We start from the raw sequence: 22,074 nt of genomic DNA on the forward strand, positions 1-22,074 counted from the left end.
GGCAAAGAGAGAATCAAAGATGACACCAGATTTGAAAGTCTGAGTAAGAGAATGCTGGTGTCATTTGCAGAAGCAGATGAAAAGTTCATTGGATAAATTTGGGGGCTTCCCTGGTGGCGCAGTGCTTGAGAGTCCGCCTGCCGATGCAGGAGACGCGGGTTCGTGCCCCGTTTTGGGAGGATCCCACATGCCGCGGAGCGGCTGGGCCCGTGAGCCATGGCCGCTGGGCCTGCGCGTCCGGAGCCTGTGCTCCGCAAATGGGAGAGGCCACGACAGTGAGAGGCCCGCATAACGCAAGAAAAAAAAAAAAAAAAAAAAGAAGGAAGAGGAGAGGTAATAGGAGAACTAGAGACCAAAGCCTGAGAAAGAATCTTAAAAGTTTATATTTCTTACACCCATGAAGGAAGCTTTCCTGTTGCTCCAGGAAAGGTTTGTAGTCTTAACCATTTCTTCAGCCTTTAAGAAAACTGACTTTTGGTCCCAAAGAGATTCCTCCCCAATCCATACACCCCTGCATTGTTTCTCACAGTGCAGTCCCACAGGATATCTGAGTTAGAATCCCTTGAGACATTGCTAAGTCTAGAGATTCCTGGGCCCCTTTCCAGATTTCCTGAATCACACTTTGGGGGTATAACTTAGGAATCTGCATCTTTACCAGTCTCTAGGTGACTTTCATGCACATTAAAATTTCAGAATCAGTGCCATATAATAAAAATGACCAGGAAGAAGAGAATATGGCTAAAAGGGACCAGATACATGAATTTAAAACTCTGACAGATTCCTGGGAACATGCTTGGCATTTGTGGAAAAGTGAACGGCAAAGCACCACTCTGAACTGAAAATATATTCTGGAAAACTATTTCCCCTGAAAACTATTTTGAACAATAAATTTAACTCGACTCAAATCCAAACCCAGGGACACCAAGTTGGATGGTAACCAGAAAGCAACACGGCCCCTCCCTGTGGTGAGTGATGGTTTGGGGAGGGCAACATGCTGATTTGACATTGAGATTTAAAACAAACACTAGAATTTTCAGTTTCCATGCTTTCTCTTACCTTACAGTTTTTGGAAGCAGAACAGAAAAAGACAGGCTTCCGTTGCATTATTATTTGTACTTTTAGATCATTTCCATTGCCTTTTCCAACACCTGAATGAAATTAAAAAGTTAGGCTGGTTAGAGCAAAGATCAAAATGTCTCACCAATTAACAATACGGATTAAAAAGAGAAAAAATTATCCCAGCTAACACTGTGTCAATATTGAATCATTTGGCTATTCCATGGATTTTTGTCTTTGAAAGACAAGGCTTCAAGTTCAGTTCTGTCCCTGAAAGCAGAATGTATAGGGCTGGAGAAAAAAAAAAAAAAAAGACATTGTTCAGCTTCTAAGATTTGGAATCCCATCGCTTCTCCTTCATAGAAAAAAAAAATAGGGAAGGGGACGTGCAACCTTTCTTGTTGATGTGCTGCTTTCTTCAGACTTCTAATTGTGATGTTTCTTAATAATAAATAGTCTAGGGCTTCCCTGGTGGCTCAGTGGTTGAGAGTCCGCCTGCCGATGCAGGGGACGCGGGTTCGTGCCCCGGTCTGGGAAGATCCCACGTGCCGCGGAGCGGCTGGGCCCGTGAGCCGTGGCCGCTGAGCCTGCGCGTCCGGAGCCTGTGCTCCGCAACGGGAGAGGCCACAACAGTGAGAGGCCCGCGTACCACAAAAAATAATCATAATAATAAATAGTCTAAATTCCTCTTGCCCTAGTTTAAATCCAGTTTATGGAAAATATAAGATAGCTGTATCCAGACGTTCCTGCTATGTTGAGCATATATTTACAGACAAATGGTTTCTTCTCCCTTTTTTTTTTTCAATTTAATTGACCCACTTACTTCAGCAGTCTCCACCTTGGTTTGGGATGCAGCAGGCACTCAAGGGTTTGGGGCTGCACTTCTGTGCTGGTTTTACATTTTCCCCACTGTACACCCTTGGTCAGAGGCTGGGTCAGGGCCGGAGGGGTTGGTGCCTCACTGCTGAGCTGGTTTCTTTCCTGCTGGCAATGTCAGTCCCTGCCCTGGAGTAGTTTCACTCCTCCTAAATGTGGGCAGTGACCGAGCACTGTCCAAGGCTGCTTTCTCCCTGGTCAGAGTTTTCAGGCTGCTGCGTCTGCCAGGATGGGGGTATAAGCAGCCACTCACTCTCTGAGTGAGGTCTCAGTGTTTTACAGCCTCCCATGAGCCCCACTGGCTTTCAAAGCAGCTAACGGCACTCATCCTCCTGGTGTCAGACCCCAGGGCTGGAGTGCCAAATGTGTGGCTCAAACCCCTTGCTACCCAGGGAGGCTCCCCAAGCCCATGACACCGCCCTCCACGTCTGGGTCCCCCACCAAGGGTGCAGGTCTCGACCAGATCACTTCTCCCTCCCTCCCTACCAGACTCCATGTGGATTTTTCTTTACAGCCTTGGCTGTAGAAGGGCCTTTCTGCCAGCCTCCAGGTAGCTCCACAGGTAGTTGTATTTTTGATGTGTTCATGGCGGGAGGTAAGCTCAGCATCCTCTTACTTCGCCACCTTGATGTCCCTCAAAGGGGATAATTCTTATTCCAAAAGAAAGCTGCTGTCATTGGGTTTGGCCTGCTTATTTACGTGGGCGCAGCAAGAACTCTGGCATACCAGCCAGGCCTTCTTAAGTTGGCTCTACCAGCTGAGGCCCACACTGTAAGAACAGCTGCAAAGGGCACAACTTTCTGTCTGGAAGCCTTTATGAGGGATCTCAAATTAGACTTGCAAAATCCTCTCTTTCATGTTAGCCTGAGATGAGGAAACCAAACCCATAAAACTCTCCACCAGTTTTCACCTGCAGTACTTATAAATTTGTGTTAGTTCCTCTGTTCTCTAGATCTGCACTTTACAGTTTTAACTAAACAATATCTCCACAGAGGTTAAGTAAAATTCAAAATATGAAGAGAGAAGTCACAGTCTTAGGATATGATATCAGACTGGGACAATATATGAAATGCTAGAACTTATTAAAACCATTTTTAAGCTTAGAAGTTTGAGAAACTATTCCTGTTCTCATTGTTCACGTTAGAGAAATGCATCAAAACTCTATCAGACTAAATGCCTTTTTGCCTGTTTGGAATAGTTTAACACTCACAGAGGTTTGTATAGATACTGTTATAGGGTTACCTCGGAGATACTGTGGGTTCGGTTCCAGACCACTGCAATACAGCGAATATCGCAACAAAGCGAGTCACACGAACTTTTTTGTTTTCCCAGTGCATACAAAAAGTTATGTTTACATTGTACTGTAGTCTATTTAGTGTGCAATAACATTATGTCTAAAAAAACAATGTACATACCTTCATTAAAAAATACTTGATCGGGACTTCCCTGGTGGCACAGTGGTTAAGAATCCGCCTACCAATGCAGGGGACACGGGTTCGACCCTGGCCCAGGAAGATCCCACATGCCGCAGAGCAACTAAGCCCATGAGCCACAACTACTGAGCCCGCGCACCTAGAGCCCGTGCTCCGCAACAAAAGAAGCCACTGTAATGAGTAGCCCATGCACTGCAACGAAGAGTAGCAACAAAGACGCAATGCAGCCAATAAATAAAATTCTAACACAAACCATTAAATAAAAAAACTTGATTACCACATTGCTAAAAAAAAAAAAAAACAAAACTGCTCACCATCATCTGACAACTCAGAATTGTCACAAACCTTTCATTTTTTGAACAAGTGCAACATCTGTAAAGCGCAATAAAGCAAAGAGCAATAAAACGAGGGATGCCTGGATTCCCACTGTTAACCAAGAGGACCCTGAGGGAGAGGATACGCTCAGGTACAAAACAGGCTCTCACGCCACCAACTTGGCTTTTGAGGTGAGTTTCAGTTTCCTAGAGGAAGACACTGCTCCAACAGCCACCTGGGTTGCCTCTCACACTGCACTTTCTGCAGGAAACAATGGGGAGCAAGGCACTGCTGTCCCCTCCCACCCACCAGCTGCCAGACAAGCCTGGCTCTACCCTGGGGACGTCTGAAGGCAGACGGTGTGCCGAGCGAGGCTCCACTCCAGCCCTGTCCCTCATACGTGACACACGCACATCACAGTCAGAATGCGCCTCACAGAGCGCTCTGCAGCCCACAGAGCCTTCGCACGGTTGCTTCTTTATACACACAGGCAGCCTCCTGCTGGAACAGGCTGTGTTTCCAGGGTCTGCCTGCACAACGCTTGTTTGGAAATCTAGACCAAAATTTCCCACAGAAACCATGCTGCTGGGCTGAAGTTTGTTTCCAGAAGCCAGAAACCCATGCAATCAGCTCGTGGTAACTGTCACAATTCCTCACCCCTGCCAAGAAGTGGCGGCGATGTGCGCGTGTGGAGAGGGGAGAAATATGTAAATAATTTGAAAAAAGCATTTTATATTTTAACTAACAATTGTAATTTTTTTTTGACTATGCAGTTTTTACATATATTCTAAAGGGTTCTCTTATTTCTGAATAATTGGACGAAGCGTTAAAAAATACATGTCTAGACCTTATTTTGTGTGACTCCTCAGAGGGCTAAAAGCAATAGGCTGTCTGGGTGGACACCAGCGCCCTCGCCCCACAGCCGGGCCCAGGAGAGGCCCGGCACTCAGGACCGTGCCTCGCGCTCCACAAGCTGGCTGTTGCTTTAGGGAATCAGAAGCATCACCTCCTGCTGCAGTTCTGGCAGTGGGTGAGGCCCCATCCCCTCCACACTGAGGGGTCCCTGTTTCCACCTCCCTGAGGGTGAGCTGTACAGGGAAGCTAGGCGGGTGACAAAGAAAGAAAGACATGGCCTTGAGGCCCATTCCTCTCCCCTCCTTCCTTGTCTTTCAAGTCCCAGAGGTGGACGATCTGACCAATATCTCTGCCTCTCAGGGCAACGGCAGGTCCCCTCTTTCTCCTTACACTCCTAAAGCAGGCATCGTCAGCTCTTTTGAAGTTTATAGGACTTTTACTCTTGGTAAAAACTGGTAACAGCTAGGGGGCTGAGAGAGCCCCCCAGAGGCCAGGTTTCTCCCAACCCCTTTTTGTGTTCCTGTAGGTTCAGGGAGGGACGACCTAAGTGCTGTTCTCCTAGGAAGCGGTCCAACACTGTGGGCAGCTCTTCATCTGTGTACCTTTTCCTCTCTTCCCCTTACACTCAGGGGCTCCTGAAGGGCAAAGAAACACAAGCAGGGGGCCTGGCCCAAAGCAGTTCTCAGCAGTTATTTGCAAAAAGAATCTGTGGCAACAAAATTCATCTGCTGTCCAGGTATTTAAGACATCCTGATGGAGTTGCTGGGGGAGGGAGAGAGGGCTATGGGGGAGGAGGGTGGGGAAAGGGAGAGATCAGGAGATAAGGGGGAAAAAAAAAGGTTTCTGAGAGAAGTAGGAGAGAAAATGATACAGGGATGCATCTCCCAAGACGAACCCTGAACCAGAGATGGGCATGAGAAAGAAGTGGTCTCCAGGCCTCATGGGACCTTCCCTCCCTTTAATCTCAGAGACTCTACTCTGAAAAGGACACCCTGGGCTGAGGCCGGAGCAGCAATGAGAACAGGAGAAAGGGAAGGGGGGATGGAGCCCCCCAAATTGGTGATGGGAAAGGAAAGGAGAGGACACCTAAGCAGTGGTAACGTGGCCACAGCAGCGCGGGGCTGATGGGCAATTCCAGGGGGAGGGGTTTATACCTGAGGCCACACAAAAAGACAGCTATGTGTTGGGATTGTCTCTGTCTATAACCATGAGAAAACCCTCCCAAATAGTAAGAACACACTGGCCCTCCTGCCAATTCTCCAATTATACATAAAGCACTTACCTTGAATTGAATAAATAATGATTTTTTTCATCGTGAGTTTTTTCATTGGAGGAAGAGTCAAATTGTAGGTATTTTTCACCATTGCAAAATATCCAACAAATCTGCTCTGCAAAACAACAGAAGTCTCGATTTAAGTGGAGGTAAAAAGTCCTGATTTTTTTAAGGAAAATAATTGATGAAGGAAACATTGATTGGGTGCCATTATGGAACTAGGCATTTGTTGCCTCATGACTAAATATCTACCTTAGAAAAAAATACTGAATGAAGAGCAACAGGCAAGGAACAAGTAAGGAGCCAGGTGTTGCTTAGAGGCTGCTGGAACTGAGTGCAACTAACCAGAACCAACAAAACAGCTAGGACAACATGACAGCAAGATGCCATTAACTGCAAATGTGGGAGAGGTCGGTGTGGGGTAGAAGCTTCATTGTGGCTGAGTTAAAGGAAGGTTTGTGCTTTGGGGAGCAGTAGCCTCCTCGGCATGAGAGAAGGGAAGATGTAAAAGCTCAGGGGGAGAGCTCCATAGGCCAGCAGCACATTCACATTCTTCTCTAGTCCCAGCCAGTGAGCATCTCTCCACTTCCCGTTTCCCCAATTCCATTTTTGCAAGGAAGCCTGGGGATTCTCTTAGCCTAGTCCATCTCCTGTGGCAAGCCGTTCACAAGGGCTCTCCTTTCTTCTAGAAGTTAAGAAGAGTTCTGGTACAGAATCAACCGGGCTGAAAAGTTCATAGACTCTTCCCCACCCGTTGCGAAGTGTTAAGAAAATTAACCACCATCCTCTGCACTGGAAAGGACCAGTCAAGCTCTTAACTCAGGGGTGGATGAAATGTATGTAGTGCATTGAATGGCCACACTGCACGGTCAGGAGGGGATGGTGTCTGAGAACTACTGCCGTACACACAGGGAACTCTGTCCTGGGGCCTCGCCAACACAGCCCTCAAGCCTGAGGCCGGGCCCCTGCACTGCTAGCCTAGTGAATCAGAAGAGACTCAGCTGCAGCCTAGGGTGTGCCAGTCCTGGAGTAAGTTAGAGACACTGCACGTGTCTCCAAAACAACAGGCGCATGTAGCAGAAGTTAATAAAACCAACATATATTTAGTAAGCACTCACTACAGACAAAGGAGATACTATATGAGGCACTTCGGGCTGCCAGGGTGGAAAGATGGGCAAGACATGGGCGTGCAAAAAGGGTAGAGAAGACACAACTTCGAATAGCTGGAAAATAGTGTAAAGCAACTTAGTCCCTAAAAGGAACACAGAGGGCTGTAAGAACTCCTGAAAAAGCAGATTACTTCAGGCTGGGAGGGCAAAGGGACTCCAGGACAAAGGGCCCTCGTGAGCACGTGGGTGTAAAGTATAAACAGGCTGGGAAACGGCAAACAATTCAAACGCGTTAGAGCGTGTGAATGCACATAGTGGAAGCGGTTGGAAAAATCAAATCTAGATTGGGAGCGCCAGGTTAAAACATACTTGTTGCCATTGGCAGTCAGAAGCCATTATGGATTTTGAGCGTGAAATGGCATGATTCGAGCTGGGCTTCAATAAGTTGATGTATTACGTATAGCCTATGGCTATCTTTTGTTTTTTCTTCTTGTGTTGAGTTTGGCAGAAAAGTATGAATGGATAAGGCTGAGTTCTTTGATCCCAAATGAAATGTCTAGAGCCAGCAGCTACAGTGTTCTGCTTACTAGGCCAAGGGTATCAGCTTTCATCACTTCACTCAAAGAAAACTCACCTTCATGGCCACATCCACATTTACTTAAGAATTCCCAACCGTCTCTCACTTGGGTTTGAGGGGCCGTATAGAAAAGGCAAAATCCAAATGAGAAGCTGTGCACAGGATGGGAAACAACGGGCTTTGGAGTCTGAAAGATCTGGACTTGAGTTCTTAGTTCAAAAAGTTAGTTTCCCTGAACCTCGATTTCCCAGTCTATAAAATGGAAATCATAATGGTGCACACTCATTGAGTTACTGAGAATATTATATTAGATAATGAAAGCAAAACCCTTAGCAGGATTCAACAAAGTCTAGATTGTTGTAAACTCTATGGGATAAACGTCCTGGTTTCTGCAATAAACAATTTACAAGGAAAAACAAGAGGTGGGAAACCTATAAGCTAAAAGAGACTTAAGGAGACATAGCAACCAAATGAAATGTGTGCCCTTGTTTGGATCCTGACTGAAACAAACTAAGTTTTAAAAAGATTTTAAGATAATTATGGAAATTTAAACGAGGACTAGACATTTGATACTATTAAGGTATAATATTGTTAGATATGTCAATGGTTTTAAGGGATTTTTTTTTTTTTTTAGAGTCTTTATGTTAGATGTCATATTAAAATGCTTAGGGGATAAGATGATCTGATGTCTGGGATTTCCTTCAAGATAATCCAAGTTTAGTGTGAAAATGAAGCATGCGTGCATGTGTGTGTGTGTGTGTGTGTGTGTGTGTGTGTGTAGAGTGGGGAGGGAATGAATGGTTGGCCACATGACGAAATGATTGCTGAAGCAGTGTGATGAATATAAGGGGATTTATTGTATGACTGTCTTGACTTTTTATGAAAAAGTCCATGATAAAACATTTTAAAAAGGAAAAAAAATAAGGTAATAACATATGGGTCACATGGGTTGTCTAAGTATTAAATGAGACAATATATGTAAAAGTACAATAGTGTCTAGTATAAAATAGGTTTTTGAAAAATGTTACTTTTCCCTTTCCTTTCTCTTTTGAAGTGCAGCCCCCCTCCTACCGACTCTGTCTCTTTTGCTGTCACTGTCTGTCTCTCCCTTACACATGTGCACATGTGTGCGCCCATGCGTGCACACGCGCACACACACACACACACACACACACACACACAATTTTCTACGAGGGCTGAATTGCCCTAATAGGGGTTTGTGAAAGACTCAGTTCCTCTTTACATGGAAATAAAAGCCTAGTGACTTCAGATAATCTTCAGGGGTCTGAAACCTTAGGAATTGGACCTTCCTACCTTGGGAAGGGAATCAACTCCTGAACTCTGTAAACGATAACCAATTAAAAAGCAGGGCGCTCTGGGGAGAACTCAGTGCTTGCAAAGCCAAGCAACACCTGAGGCAGGGCTCCTGGCCTCTGGAAGGGATCAAGGCCTGTCACGGGGCACCCAAGAAGATCACCCAAGGAGATGATGACCTAAGGAATCACCCAAGGAAGAGAGTCTAAAATGAAACCAGGTAATAGATGCCAATCTTAACCTAATTACCCAGAGTGACCCCTTTTAAAGATAGAACACTTACCTGAGAAGGAGTTTCTATTCCCTGAAATTTACTGCTGGTGGATTTATCTGTTCGTCGTTCTCCAAAATAATAAAGGCTGTCCTATAAAAAAGGGGACAGTCCAATCATGGGTCATCTGCACGTCCCTTTCCTGTATAAGGCATTCTGAAGTTTCTAAGGGCACATGATTTCCTTAAATCAGCGGTCTTTGGGCAGAGGCTATACCCAAAATAACAATGAACAAAGCCACATCATTCATTCAAAGATTCACAAAGACAGGCAGTTTTAGAGCTGGAAGAGTTTAGAGATAATCTGGTCTTTCTTCCTATCTTTCTATTTTACAAATGGAGAAGACTAGGACCAAAAGAAAACCAAGTGACCTGCCGTGGAGATGCATGCAGCCTGTCAGAGACAGCAAAGGCCTGAGCACCGGCCTCTAGCTCTGTCTAGGGCTCCAGACCAACAGCTTTCACACCTTATATTTATATATTTACTTATTTTGGCCACGCCACACGGCTTATGGGATCTTAGTTCCCTGACCAGGGACTCAACCCTCGGCAGTGAAAGCATGGAGTCCTAACCACTGGACCTCCAGAGAAGTCCCTCAAACTTTTTATTTTTAAAGCTGCAGTCCACATTCATAAACACACATAAACACGCACTCTCTCACACACACACACAACTGAAACAAAAGTTTCACAGACAATACTTACCTTTTGATATTTCCTATTCTAATCAATTCCATTTTATTTAAAAAATGCGAGTGACAACCCAATAAGTTGATTTCACAACTCACTGATAAACTGTGATCCATAGTGTGAAAAACACTGTCCTAGAGCATCCATTTTCCTGTGTGTCTCAAATTTGAAATAAAGACGACGGTGGAATCTGGTGCTGGGCCCAGATCATAACCCCCAGCTTCTCTTATCTGGGCGGCAGGCTGAGCGAGAAGCAGAGCTGCTGGGAGCGTGCCCTCTAAGAGGTGACTTTTCAGTAAGATCATGGCAGAAAAAGAGTGGGAACCCTGCTTTAAGACATAGCAACAGCCCATCCTGTCTTCTCAGAAATTTCCAGAGGGCACAGGCCCCACAGATGTTGACTGTACAAAGATATAACATCCAGGAGAGACTTTGTTCTGAGTTGGAAAACGATGCCTTTTACCTACCTAGCACTTGCAAGGATGTTCAAGGTCCTTTAGAAAACTTCCCTAACCCATCTTCTTATTATTCTCGTGAGAAAGGAGGAAGGCCTGGAGCTGGTGGGATTATGTCAGAGCAGTTCTGGGTCTGGGGGAGGCAAGTCAAGCCTCTGTATTGCTGAGGTTTTCTTGCACTTTCACAACTTGACCTTACTCATTTCACATTAATCTGGACTCTGTTGTGTCCTGTCTTTATTTAAAATATTCATATTGTATCCACGATGGATTTTTTGGCATTGACTTAGATTTTTTAAATGCTACACTGGAATATTATTTATCTTAATTACTGAGATTTTTGGCATTCCCTTAAATTTTGTGTCCAAGGTGAGCGTCTCATTGACCTCACCCTCATCCCGTCCCAAAGAAAGAGGCCCTGAGGTCAGTTACTAACTAGTGCCAGTTAAATGAGAAAGTATCCAAACCAGGCTTTCTAATAATCACCTCTCCAATTACAACTCCATTAATTACCATGACTCAGGAATCATGTTAACATCGCACCAGTGAGGTTTCAGAGCTAGCAAATTCAATCAGCCTAAGACAGCATTGGTAGGAGCATCTTTCATACCTCTGCGGTTGCAAATATTTCACTGGCAAGAAGGTAGGCACAGATCATAGTTCCAGTTCTTCCTAGAAAAGAAGTTAGTTCATGAACCATTGCTCATGGCAGCACTTGGTATAAAACTACTCTCAGAAGTATTTGGAGTTCATTTTGGATTGATTTTCTTCCACTCTGAAAGTGCTGGTTCAAAATATTTCAATTCAGAGATAGACAAAGCCCTTACACTGCTTGCTCTGAGGTTCTACCTGGAGTTCTGTGCTAATTTTGTGCATGGATGTGCACGTGTATGTTGTTCTTGAATCATGACCCCTGGAGACTGCAGTAACAGGCAGAGGCAATGAGCTCTGCTCCAGGACTCTAAAGCTAAAGAGATACCTACCAATTAAGAGCTAATTACACACCCTGTTTTCCTACTAATGTAAATAAAAGAAACTATAAAAGATAAAACGTGGACAGAACCCAAAACACCACCTAGCATTTGCCATAGCTATTATTCCTTCCATTTTAGTTAGAGGTTTTTTTTGTGTTATAAGACATATATTAAAGTAGAAAGAACGGAATAATGAGCCCCCATATACCTGTTCCCCAGATTTGATAATTATCATATTAATTGTTATATTTGTTTCTCCCTTTTCTTCCCTCATCCTTCTTTCCCTCCCCCTCTCTACAGGCACCGCAGCCCCCCAGCAGCATGTTAAAGCAAATCCTTGATTTCATGTCATTTTATCCTCAAAGTCTCATTTTTTTTCTAATTTATATTTTTGTCCTGCCATATAAAATATGAGTTAAAAAGTACATTGCATCTATTCTTTCTACAATGATCTATAGCTTTTGTCTTAGCCAGTATAAGCTGAACTTTATTTTATATAATTCCAAACTTATCCTTTTACCTTAAGATGCACCCTATTTTCTATTCTATCCTTTTAAAAAAATGAACCACTAAATTTATTTTGCAACCCATAGTTTGAAAAACAATATTCTAAGCCAAGTACTTCCAAAGAGGACTTTGTACCACCCTGTGCTCTGATAAGTAAAAGCTTCTTGCTAAAGGAGGCTACTGACCATTAACAATCTAGCTCTCTAGCTCTCTAGCATGGATGGTTAACATTTCAATTCTGGTGGACATCTCTGAGTCTTTACAGCCCTTATATATTCCCATTCGAAAAAAAAACTTGCAGATTCATGTCCCAGTGGCTATGGATAAGCACAATCACAGACAAAGTAGATGCCCTCTCATCCAGTCAAGTCAGGTATGCAAGGAATCATTAAAATGATTTACACTTGTCTTCAGTATTTTAACTTAAAACAAACATATATTCATTCACTAAACTTTTGCTATTGGACAAAGGTTTTAAGTTTTTAACTATGATGAAAGGAAATCTACCAGGTATATCATATTAACGATGAAATGATGATAACATTCCTCTTAAAGCCAGGAACTAAACAAACTGTCCACTATTCACTGCTTCTATTTACTACATGGCTTAGCCAGTATTGTAAGATAAGAAAAACAAAATGTATAGGGATCAAAACAGAAGAAACAAACTCTCATTATTTGCAGACTAGAAAAGTCCAAGTAAATCTATAGGCTAACCCCTAAAACTAATGAAAGTTCAGGAAGATACAAGGTCAACACTAAGAAAGAAGCAAAAACTGATAGCTAAATAAGGGATGTCAGTTGAAATCTTTAGAGAAACACTAAGGAATATAAAAAGAGTATATGACTTCCAAGCAAATGGTGGTGGTGGGAGGAAGGAATTATGCTGCAAAGAATTCAAGCAAACCAAAATAAAATATCAGTAAGGATATAGAAGATTTGAATAAAACAATTAACAAACAACCTAATGGACACATATAGAACACTGTTCAGGACAATGTATAATACACTTTATTTTCAAGTGCACAGAAAACATTTGATAAAATTGACCAAATTCTGGGCGATAAAGCAAGTCTAAATACATCTCAAAGAACTAAAAAAATGCATATGTTCTCTGACCACAATGCAATACAACTAGAAATGAATAACTAGAAGATAATTACAAAATCTTCATGTTTGAAAATAAGACAGTATATTTCTATATAACCCATGAGTCTAAGAAACAAGCACAATGGAAATTAGAAAATATTCTGAACTAAATAATAATGAATATACATAAAAACTTGTATGATGAAGCTAAATCTATTCTTAGAGGGAAATTTACAGCCTTAAACGCTAACTAGAAAAGAGAAAGGCTGAAAATCTATGAGTTAAGCATCCATCTCAAGAAGTCAGGAAAAAAACAGCAAATTAAACCAAAGAAAGTGGAAGAAAGGAAACACTAAAGTAAATGATGAAATAAAACAAATAACAGGGAAGATCAGTAAGGCCAAAACACTTGGTACTTTGAAAGGACTAATAAAATTAGTAAATCCCTGGTGAGACTAATCAAAAGAAAAAAAAGAGAAGGCACCAAAAATAGCAATGTAAGGAATGAAAAAGGGAACACCACTGTAGATATTAGAATTGGATATTTTAAGACAATTTGATGCCAAGACATTTGAAAATTTAGATAAAATGAACAAATGCTTGGGAAAATACCCAAAATGCACAGAAGAAATAAAGTTATAAATAATCCCATATCTAATCAAGAAATTGAGCCATACTTTAAAAACTTCCCCACAGAGAAACTAAGGCCAATTCCCCCACTGAGGCCAATGTGGCTTTACTACTGAATTCTACCTTACATGTAAGGAAACAAAATGTCAACTTATACAAACTCATCCAGAGACTTTAATAAAAAGAGTAAGTACAACTTAATTTTGGTTTATGAAGCCAAAATTTGAAAACTATAGCCACTCTTACTCATGACATAGATACAAAAATCCTTAAGAAAATATTAGCAAACAGAATCCAGCAATTTATTAAAAAATAATAGAGCACAACAAAATTGTGTTTATTCCAGGAATTCAAGGTTAGTTTACTACTTTATAGTCAATGTAATCAACGAGATTAATAGAATAAAGGTAAGAAATCATATTATTTTAAAGACACAGAAAAAGCTTCTGATAAAATTCAACATTCATTCATTATAAAAACTCTTAGCAAATTAAAGGAATGTCTTCATCTGATACAGAATATATAACACACACACACACACACACACACACACACACACACACACACACACACACACACACACACCCTAAAGTAATTGATGAGATGCTGAAAGCTTTTCCTTTGAGAGCAGGGGAACAAGGATTCTTGCGATCATCACATATAATTCAACACTGTACCAAAGGTTCTAGCCAGTGCTAGGGAAAAAAAGGATTGAAAAGGAAGAATTTAGTTCATTATTTCATACGATATAATCATATGCCATAAAATCCAAAAGCATTTACAGAAAAGTTAATCGAATTAATGAAAGAATTTAGTTAACTTTGCGATTGCAAGGTTAATAAAATCAACTGCATTTAGAGCATCAACAAAAAAACATTTAGTACATAAAAATTTCCAAGGGATATAATTTATAATAGTTAAAATATCAAAATATCAAATATCTAGGAATAAATCTAACCACACATATACAAGCTTTCTATGCAGAAAATGAAAAGGCATTATAAAGAGAGATTGAAGAAGACTTAACTACATGAGTGGATATTTCCATTCATGGATTGGAAAACTCAGTATTGTAAAGATTTCAATTCCCCTCTATCTACAGCTTCAATGAAATTCCAAAGTTCCATCAGGGCTGTGTGTGTGTGTGTGTGTGTGTAACCTGACTAGCTGATTCCAAAATGTATACGGAAATGTAGATGACCTAAAAAACCGAAACAACTGTGAAGAACAAGATGAGTGGACTCCCTTGAAATGAAATCAGGACTTATTAAAAAGCTAAGACAAGTAAGAGAGTTGTGCTACTAGCACACAGATAGATGAAAAAGCAATGAACAGATTAGAAAGTTCAGAAACAGACCCATGTCCTGCAGAACAGCAAGGAAATGAAATCAGTGTGCTGAAACAATTAGACAGCCATGTGGAAAATGATAAAACTTGACCCCTTCCTCACAGCACACACATAAATCAATTCCAAACGAAATAAAACTTATATAAGATAATATAGGACTATGTATTTTTAAACTCAGGGAAAGATTTCTTAATTAGGACACAGAACACTAACCTTGAGAAAGAACAATGTATACTGACTATGTTAGAAAAGAAGTGCTGTTAACCAAAAGATACTCAGAGAAATGGCAAATCACAGAGCAGAAAAGCTATCTTGTAATACTGTATAATACATATAACAAACAACAGAGTTGAAATTGAGAATATATAATGAATTCCTACAAGTCAGTTTGGAGAAAAACAGACAATCCAGGATAAAAATAGACAAGGAAATTAAACGGATACCTCACAAAAAAAGAATATGCAAGGATATCATAATAAACCTATGAAAACTTTCTCAATCTTATTAGTAACCATAGAAATGCAAATGAAAGCCATAATGAGATACAACTACATACCCACCCAACAGCTAAAAATAAAATGACTGAGAAATCCAAGTGTTGGTAAGGATGTGGAACACTTGGAACTTTCATGCAATGCCAGTGGAGTGTAAATTGTCAACTGTTTTGGAAAACAGATGACATCATCTATTAAAGTTTGAGATTCATTATCTAAGACAAAACAATTTTAGTCCAAGGTCTACACTCAACAGAAATGTGGGCACACGTGCAACAAGAAAAATGTATTTCATAGCAGCATTATAATAGTAACAATTGGAACCAATCCAAATGTAATAAAGCTTCCTTTTGCAGTAGCAATGTGTCTTGGGATGAATTTAACAAAGATATACAAGACCATCATGAAGAGAAGTTTAAAATATTATTGAAAGATCAGATGATTCAAATAAATAGAAAACTACTCATGTACAGCTCAATATTGCAAAGTTCTCAATGCTTCTGAATTAATCTATAGATTCAATGCAGTTCCAATAAATATCCCAAATATATTTTCTTGTAGAACTTGATAAAATTCTAAAATTAAATGTAAGAAGAGTCAAGAGATTTCTGTCTTTATCAAGATATATTATAAAGCTATAAAAATTATAATAGTGTGGTATAGAAAATTCACAGACAGTCCCAAATACATATGGAAACTTGGTATATGACTGAGAAGGGACTACAAGTTGATGGGCACTACATGAGCATGTAATAGATGGTTTTAGGACAATTGTCTATCCATATGGAAAAAAAATCTCCCTCCCCAAATTCCAATTAGATTAAAGACCTAAATGTAAAAAGCGAAACTTTACTATTTTATAAGGAGAATATCTTCACCACCTCAGTGTATGGGTGGGTTTCTTAAACGTGACCAAAATGCACAAACCACACACACACCAAAGATTGATAAACTTCACCACATTAAAACTTAAAAACTTCTATATGACAAAATAAATCATAATCAAATTTAAAAGACAACACAGTGGAAGAAAATATTTGCAATACAAACTGCTAACAAAAAATTAGCACCCAGATTATTTAAAGAAGTCCTATAAATCAATAACAAAATATTTGGGCTACCATGATATTACTGGTAATGTGCAGGCATCAACCAACAAAAAGAAGCAAAACCAAGATGAATGAAAACTTGAAAAAAGGAGCTGCTCTGGTACAGACCAACTGAATACTAGCCTTCCAAACAATCCTAAAGGAAAAGCAATGAAACACACATGAACACAGAATAATGTAAGTCTGCTCTCAGAAAAAAAAATTAAATTTGAAATGGTTTTCCTTTAAGCAGGGAATTAACCTGATTAAAAGAAAACTAAAGCCAACTCTTAGATTATAATATTTTGGTTGAGCCATATTAAATGGCCTTTTTTTTAAAGTAAAAGATGGTCCAAAGGAAGGCAATTCCATGTGGTTCAACCTCTGTATTCTTCATTTAGGCGCAATATTGTAAATTGCCATACATACAGAATATTTCGACCTGTGGAACTAAAGATAGAACTTGCCTACTAACTCATGAGCTTGAAACTACTTTTCAAATAAGACTAAAACTTTATTCTACTCAATTACATAAGGCAGTTTTAAAGTGTGTTTTCCTGGAATTTAATATAAAAAACTGTTTCACAGCCCAACGAAACCATAATTCCTTATTTGTCAAAAACTGTGAAATATGCCTAGATGATTATTAAAAGCCTAAATCTGAAAGAGAGAAAATCTGACTCAAGTTAAACTGGTTGAATTTACAACTGGCTTTCCCCCCACCCCCATTTCCCCCCCCCACCAAAATCAACTTCTATGTATCATTACACTATAAAAATTCCTGTATAATTTTTGGTCTTTGAAATGGCATTGCTGTTGACACTCTTAACTTTAAAAGGTCCTCACAAAGTTTAAGAACAACCTTAAATAAAACGAAAAGTGCTCTGATGGTTTCTAAAGTTAAACAGTGTTTGTATTTTGACAGATATTTTGGCAAATCAAAAGTGAAGAAACCCAAATAGTCAATAAACAAGGGAAAACACACTTAACCTTCCTCAGTTCTTCTACTCCTGCTTTCTTTTCTTCTTTACTCTTTTCTTCCTTTCCTCCCCCCTTCCTCCCTTTAGTCTTGAAGCTAATAGTAAAAGATGTTAACAATGATTAATACCGGTTAATAGCAGAATATATCTTGTTGGTGTACTTTAATATATTTTTCAAATTTCTTTAGAAAAAGAGAAAGAGAAAGAAAAAGAAAAACGTTTTTTACCTTTGCCCCCCTTACAGTGAATCACTGTGATGTTTTCCTCATCTTGAGCGATCCACTCTTTTACTTCCTTGGAGAACGCCACCATCTCACTGATTCCAAGTGAAAGATTTTTAGCTGAATGAAAATACTTCCCAAAAAATCAAGCCCTTTGTATTTAACCCTCTCCTGACAGCCAGCATCAAACTTACCTCAAAGAGGGGACATTGTGATCGTCAATCATGTATCGATGGACCCTATCATGGAAGTACTTAGCATCATAAGCTCTTTCACCTGAAATAAATGATGCACGGGTCATATCTCTAACCCTAATAAACACAGTAAATGGTCAAGGTATAAATAAGTTATACTTTTCTATTTGAAATTCCTCCTCTACCTTTAAAAGGAGCTTTCTCTCTGGCTCCTGCTGCTCTAAAAGAAACGTAAGGGTCTCAAAAATAAAAGTAGGGGCTTCCCTGGTGGCGCAGTGGTTGAGAGTCCGCCTGCCAATGCAGGGGACACGGGTTCGTGCCCCGGTCCGGGAAGATGCCACATGCCGCGGAGCGGCTGGGCCCGTGAGCCATGGCCGCTGAGCCTGCGTGTCCGGAGCCTGTGCCCCGCAACGGGAGAGGCCACAACAGTGAGAGGCCCGCGTACCGCAAAAAAAAATAATAATAATAAAAATAAATAAAAGTAGAGTAGTGTTTTGTCCATCTTGAGTAACATAAGCCCAAATTATTTTGGTTGAATAGGCCTTACTTGTACTTTTCTAGCAGGCTACTCACTACATTATCAGAAGGTTACACAGAGCAGAAGCCAATGCGGCCAACCAAAATACTTGCCTCCTGAAAATGTCCATTTAATATACAGGAAGAGGGTCAGCTGGGCTATAATTTGTTTGCTATAGGGTTTGGGGGTTTCTTCCCATGCAGGGCCCTGGTCTCCTCACTCCTCATTCCTAGTGGGTTAGAGCATTAATTTGTTGAATTGTCTTCAAAACACAAGCTGGCAGGAAAAAACAAATATTTTCCAAAACCTACTACCACTAGACTTGAGTCTCCTAAAATAGCTCTGCCCTCAGTCTCCTGCCTACCTCACAGGGTAGGGCACTGTGTGCTGTTGCACTTTCTTTTCCTACCAAATAGAGCCAGCACAAGATGGAGACTTTTTAAAACTCACTTGCCACCACCACCAAATACCTATGATTACATGAAATGTAAAAACTGAATCACCTTCTTACATGCAGTGAGTGACCTGTTTTCTATCTATAATAGCAAAATATCAAGTCATGTACATACTGCAGAGGTTGTACACTTGGTAGTGGTTTTGATGCTTGGTATCCAGGAACCGTACAACTTCCTAAAAAACATGGACAGATACCTTACATATTCCACATGGCACCAACATAAGCCTTTTCCTAGGACTAGCCTAAAATGATTATCACCCTTTTATTCACTGGTCCATCACTTAGCACCTTTTATGGGAGCTTCAGGGGATAAAAAGGTACATACATTCCAAGTCATATCTAACCCACTGATGGTTTTCAAATAGCCCACAGAAGTTGTGATGACTACTCTGATTAGCCTCTACTGTAAATACACATTGTTTAAAGCTACCAGAGAAGGAAGTTAACAAGCTTTAAGAAAATTGTAATTTGTTCTAAAATTTGTATGGAACCACAAAAGATCCTGAATAGCCAATCCTCAGAAAGAAGAACAAAGCTGGAGTTATCATGCTCCCTGATTTTAAACTATACTATTGATACAAAACTGAAGTCATCAGAACAGTAGGGTACTGGCACAAAAACAAACACATAGATCAATGGAACAGAACTGAGGGCCCAGAAAAAAACCCACACATATATGGAGAATTAATTTATGATAAAGGAGCAAAGAATATACAGAAAGGATAGTCTCTTTAATATATGGTGTTGGGAAAACTGGACAGCCACATGCAAAAGAATGAACCTATACCACTATGTCACTCCATACACAAAAATTAACTCAAAAAGGATTAAAGACTTGAATGTAAGATGTGAAAACGTAAAACTCCTAGAAGAAAACATAGCCGGTAATTTCATTGACATTGCTCTCAGCGATGTTTTTGTGGATCTGATTCCAAAGGCAAGGGAAACAAAAGCCAATGTAAACAAATGGGACTACATCAAACTAAAAAGCTTCTGCACGGTGGTAAAAACCATGATCAAAACGAAAAGGCAACCTAGTGAATGGGCGAAAATATTTGCAATTTATATATCCAATAAGGGGTTAATACCCAAAATATATGAACTATACAACTTAAAAACAAAAAAACAACCCAATTAAAAAATGGGTAGGGCTTCCCTGGTGGCGCAGAGGTTGAGAGTCCGCCTGCCGATGCAGGGGACACGAGTTCGTGCCCCGGTCCGGGAAGATGCCACATGCCGCGGAGCGGCTGGGGCTGTGAGCCATGGCCGCTGAGCCTGCGCGTCCAGAGCCTGCACTCTGCAAAGGGAGAGGCCACAACAGTGAGAGGCCCGCGTACCGCAAAAAAATAAAATAAAAAAATGGGTAGAGGACCTGAATAGACAACTTTCCAAAGAAGATATACAGATGGCCAATGGGCACAAGAAAAGATGTTCAGCATCACTAATCATTAGGGAAAAATGCACATCAAAACCACAATAAGATATCACTTCACGCTTATTAGAATGGCTATTATCAAAAAGGTAAGAAATAACAAATGTTGGAGAGGATGTGGAGAAAAGGGAACCCTCAAACACTGTTGGTGGGACTGTAAATTAGAGCAGCCACTATGGAAAGCAGCACGGAGATTACCCCCCAAATTAAGACTAGAATGATGATCCCAGCTCTTCCACTTCTGGGTATTTAGCCAAAGAACACAAAAAAACCACTATAATTCCAAAAGATATATGCACCCCTATATTCACTGCAGCATTATTTAACAACAGCCAAGATATGGAAACAACCCAAATGTCCACTGATGAATGAATAAAGATGTGATAAAGATGCACATGCACACACACACACACACACACACACACAATGAATACAACTCAACCATAAAAGAATGAAGTCCTGCCATTTGCAACAACATGGATGGACCTTCAAAGTATTATGCTAATTTCTGTCAGGCAGAGAAAGACAAACACCGTACAATTTCACTCATATGTGAAATCTAAAAAAATAAAACAAATGAACAAACAAAAGTGAACAAAACCAAACACAGATACAGAGAACAGACTACTGGTTACCAGAGGGGAAGGGGTTTGGGGTGTGGCTGAAATAGGTAGAGGGTCGACTGTATGGTGACAGATGGCAGCTAAACTTGTGCTGGTAATCACTTTGTAGTGTATACAGATGTTGAATTTTAATGCTGTACTCCTGCAACTTATACAAAAACAGAGAGAGAGAGAGAGAATGGGGTGGGGAGGGAGGAAGGGAGAGAACAGGAAGGAAGGAAGGGAAGGAGGGAGGGAGGGCAGGAGGGAGGGTGGAAGGAAGGAATGGTTTGCCTCAGAGCACAGTGAGCAAAGAGTCTTTACAAACTTACAGCATGACTAGGACAAAATTCACAATGACTCTGACGTCTGGATCAGGAGTTCCTCAGTCAGCCGTATAGAAAATAAACATCCAAATGAATATGGTATGGGACCTGAGGGACATGAGGTTAAGAAACTCAAGTTTGACAAAGAAGGTGAAGTCAGAGATGTGACCAAACAACTTGTAGTCACACTTCTTCAGTTATGACAGAAGAAACAGAAGAACCAGCTTCATCTCAGAATAAAGACGAAGAGAAGAGGATGAAGAGGACGAGTGTCTTTAACAACAGAAACGATTCCAGAAAAAAAAAATTCAAGAGAAAGAATCTGATGATGCCTTAACTGTAAATGAAGAGAATTCTGTGGAAAACAATCAAATAGAAGAATCTCATCTGTCTCAGGATGAGACAGATTTACATTCAGAAGACAGTGAAAACAGAGGCCCTGCAAGTAGGATTCCGACTGCCATGAAACAGAAGAATTAGGAGGCTCCAATTCCAGTAGAACTGGAGAGATTCTCTCAGATTCTTCCACAGAAAATGACTATAAAGCCACAGAAGTCACTGATGAACCGACAGAACAAGACAATTTAGAAATACTTACATGCAGTATTTCACACTCAGTTCTAGTTTCACACTGTATGAAATTGCTGTGTAATCAAATGGACCTTTGGTTTTGCACGAGTAGAAGGTTGTAAAATAAAGTACTTATTGGGATAAACCCCGAAAGAGTTGTTCTTGTAGGAACTGTGAATATCCTTACTAAACACTTTGTTGGGGGGGCGGGGGAGGATCTGGTTAAATCAGTGGCTTGTGTATAGATTTTTTTTTTTAATTTAGAATTAAAGTTTTCAAACTGGAAGGTAATAATTACAATTCTTTTTTTTTTTTTTTTTGGAGAGTATCATGCTTAGATTATACATATGTGAAAAGGCTTCTAGTCTTTTTCTAACAGCTTTGGTAGTTTTCATATTTTGGTCATAGTTTCAACATTTACC

At 40.5% G+C, this 22,074-nt stretch overlaps 1 protein-coding gene across 1 annotated transcript in view; it reads right to left on the bottom strand.

The window, feature by feature from the left end:
• LOC103070005 (phosphatidylinositol 3,4,5-trisphosphate 3-phosphatase TPTE2) overlaps positions 1-22,074 on the bottom strand; it is a 58,985-nt gene that overhangs the window by 18,415 nt on the left and 18,496 nt on the right. The window contains exons 9-15 of the mRNA XM_007471693.1: positions 18,835-18,895; positions 17,749-17,830; positions 17,561-17,649; positions 10,834-10,895; positions 9,092-9,172; positions 5,818-5,923; positions 1,057-1,148 (exon numbers count right to left, since the gene is read on the bottom strand). Of these exons, the coding sequence (XP_007471755.1) occupies positions 1,057-1,148; positions 5,818-5,923; positions 9,092-9,172; positions 10,834-10,895; positions 17,561-17,649; positions 17,749-17,830; positions 18,835-18,895 (573 nt within the window). The remainder of the gene's footprint in view (positions 1-1,056; positions 1,149-5,817; positions 5,924-9,091; positions 9,173-10,833; positions 10,896-17,560; positions 17,650-17,748; positions 17,831-18,834; positions 18,896-22,074) is intronic.

Source organism: Lipotes vexillifer, unplaced genomic scaffold (assembly GCF_000442215.2).
Source record: "Lipotes vexillifer unplaced genomic scaffold, Lipotes_vexillifer_v1.1 scaffold470, whole genome shotgun sequence".
Lineage (NCBI taxonomy): Eukaryota > Metazoa > Chordata > Mammalia > Artiodactyla > Lipotidae > Lipotes > Lipotes vexillifer.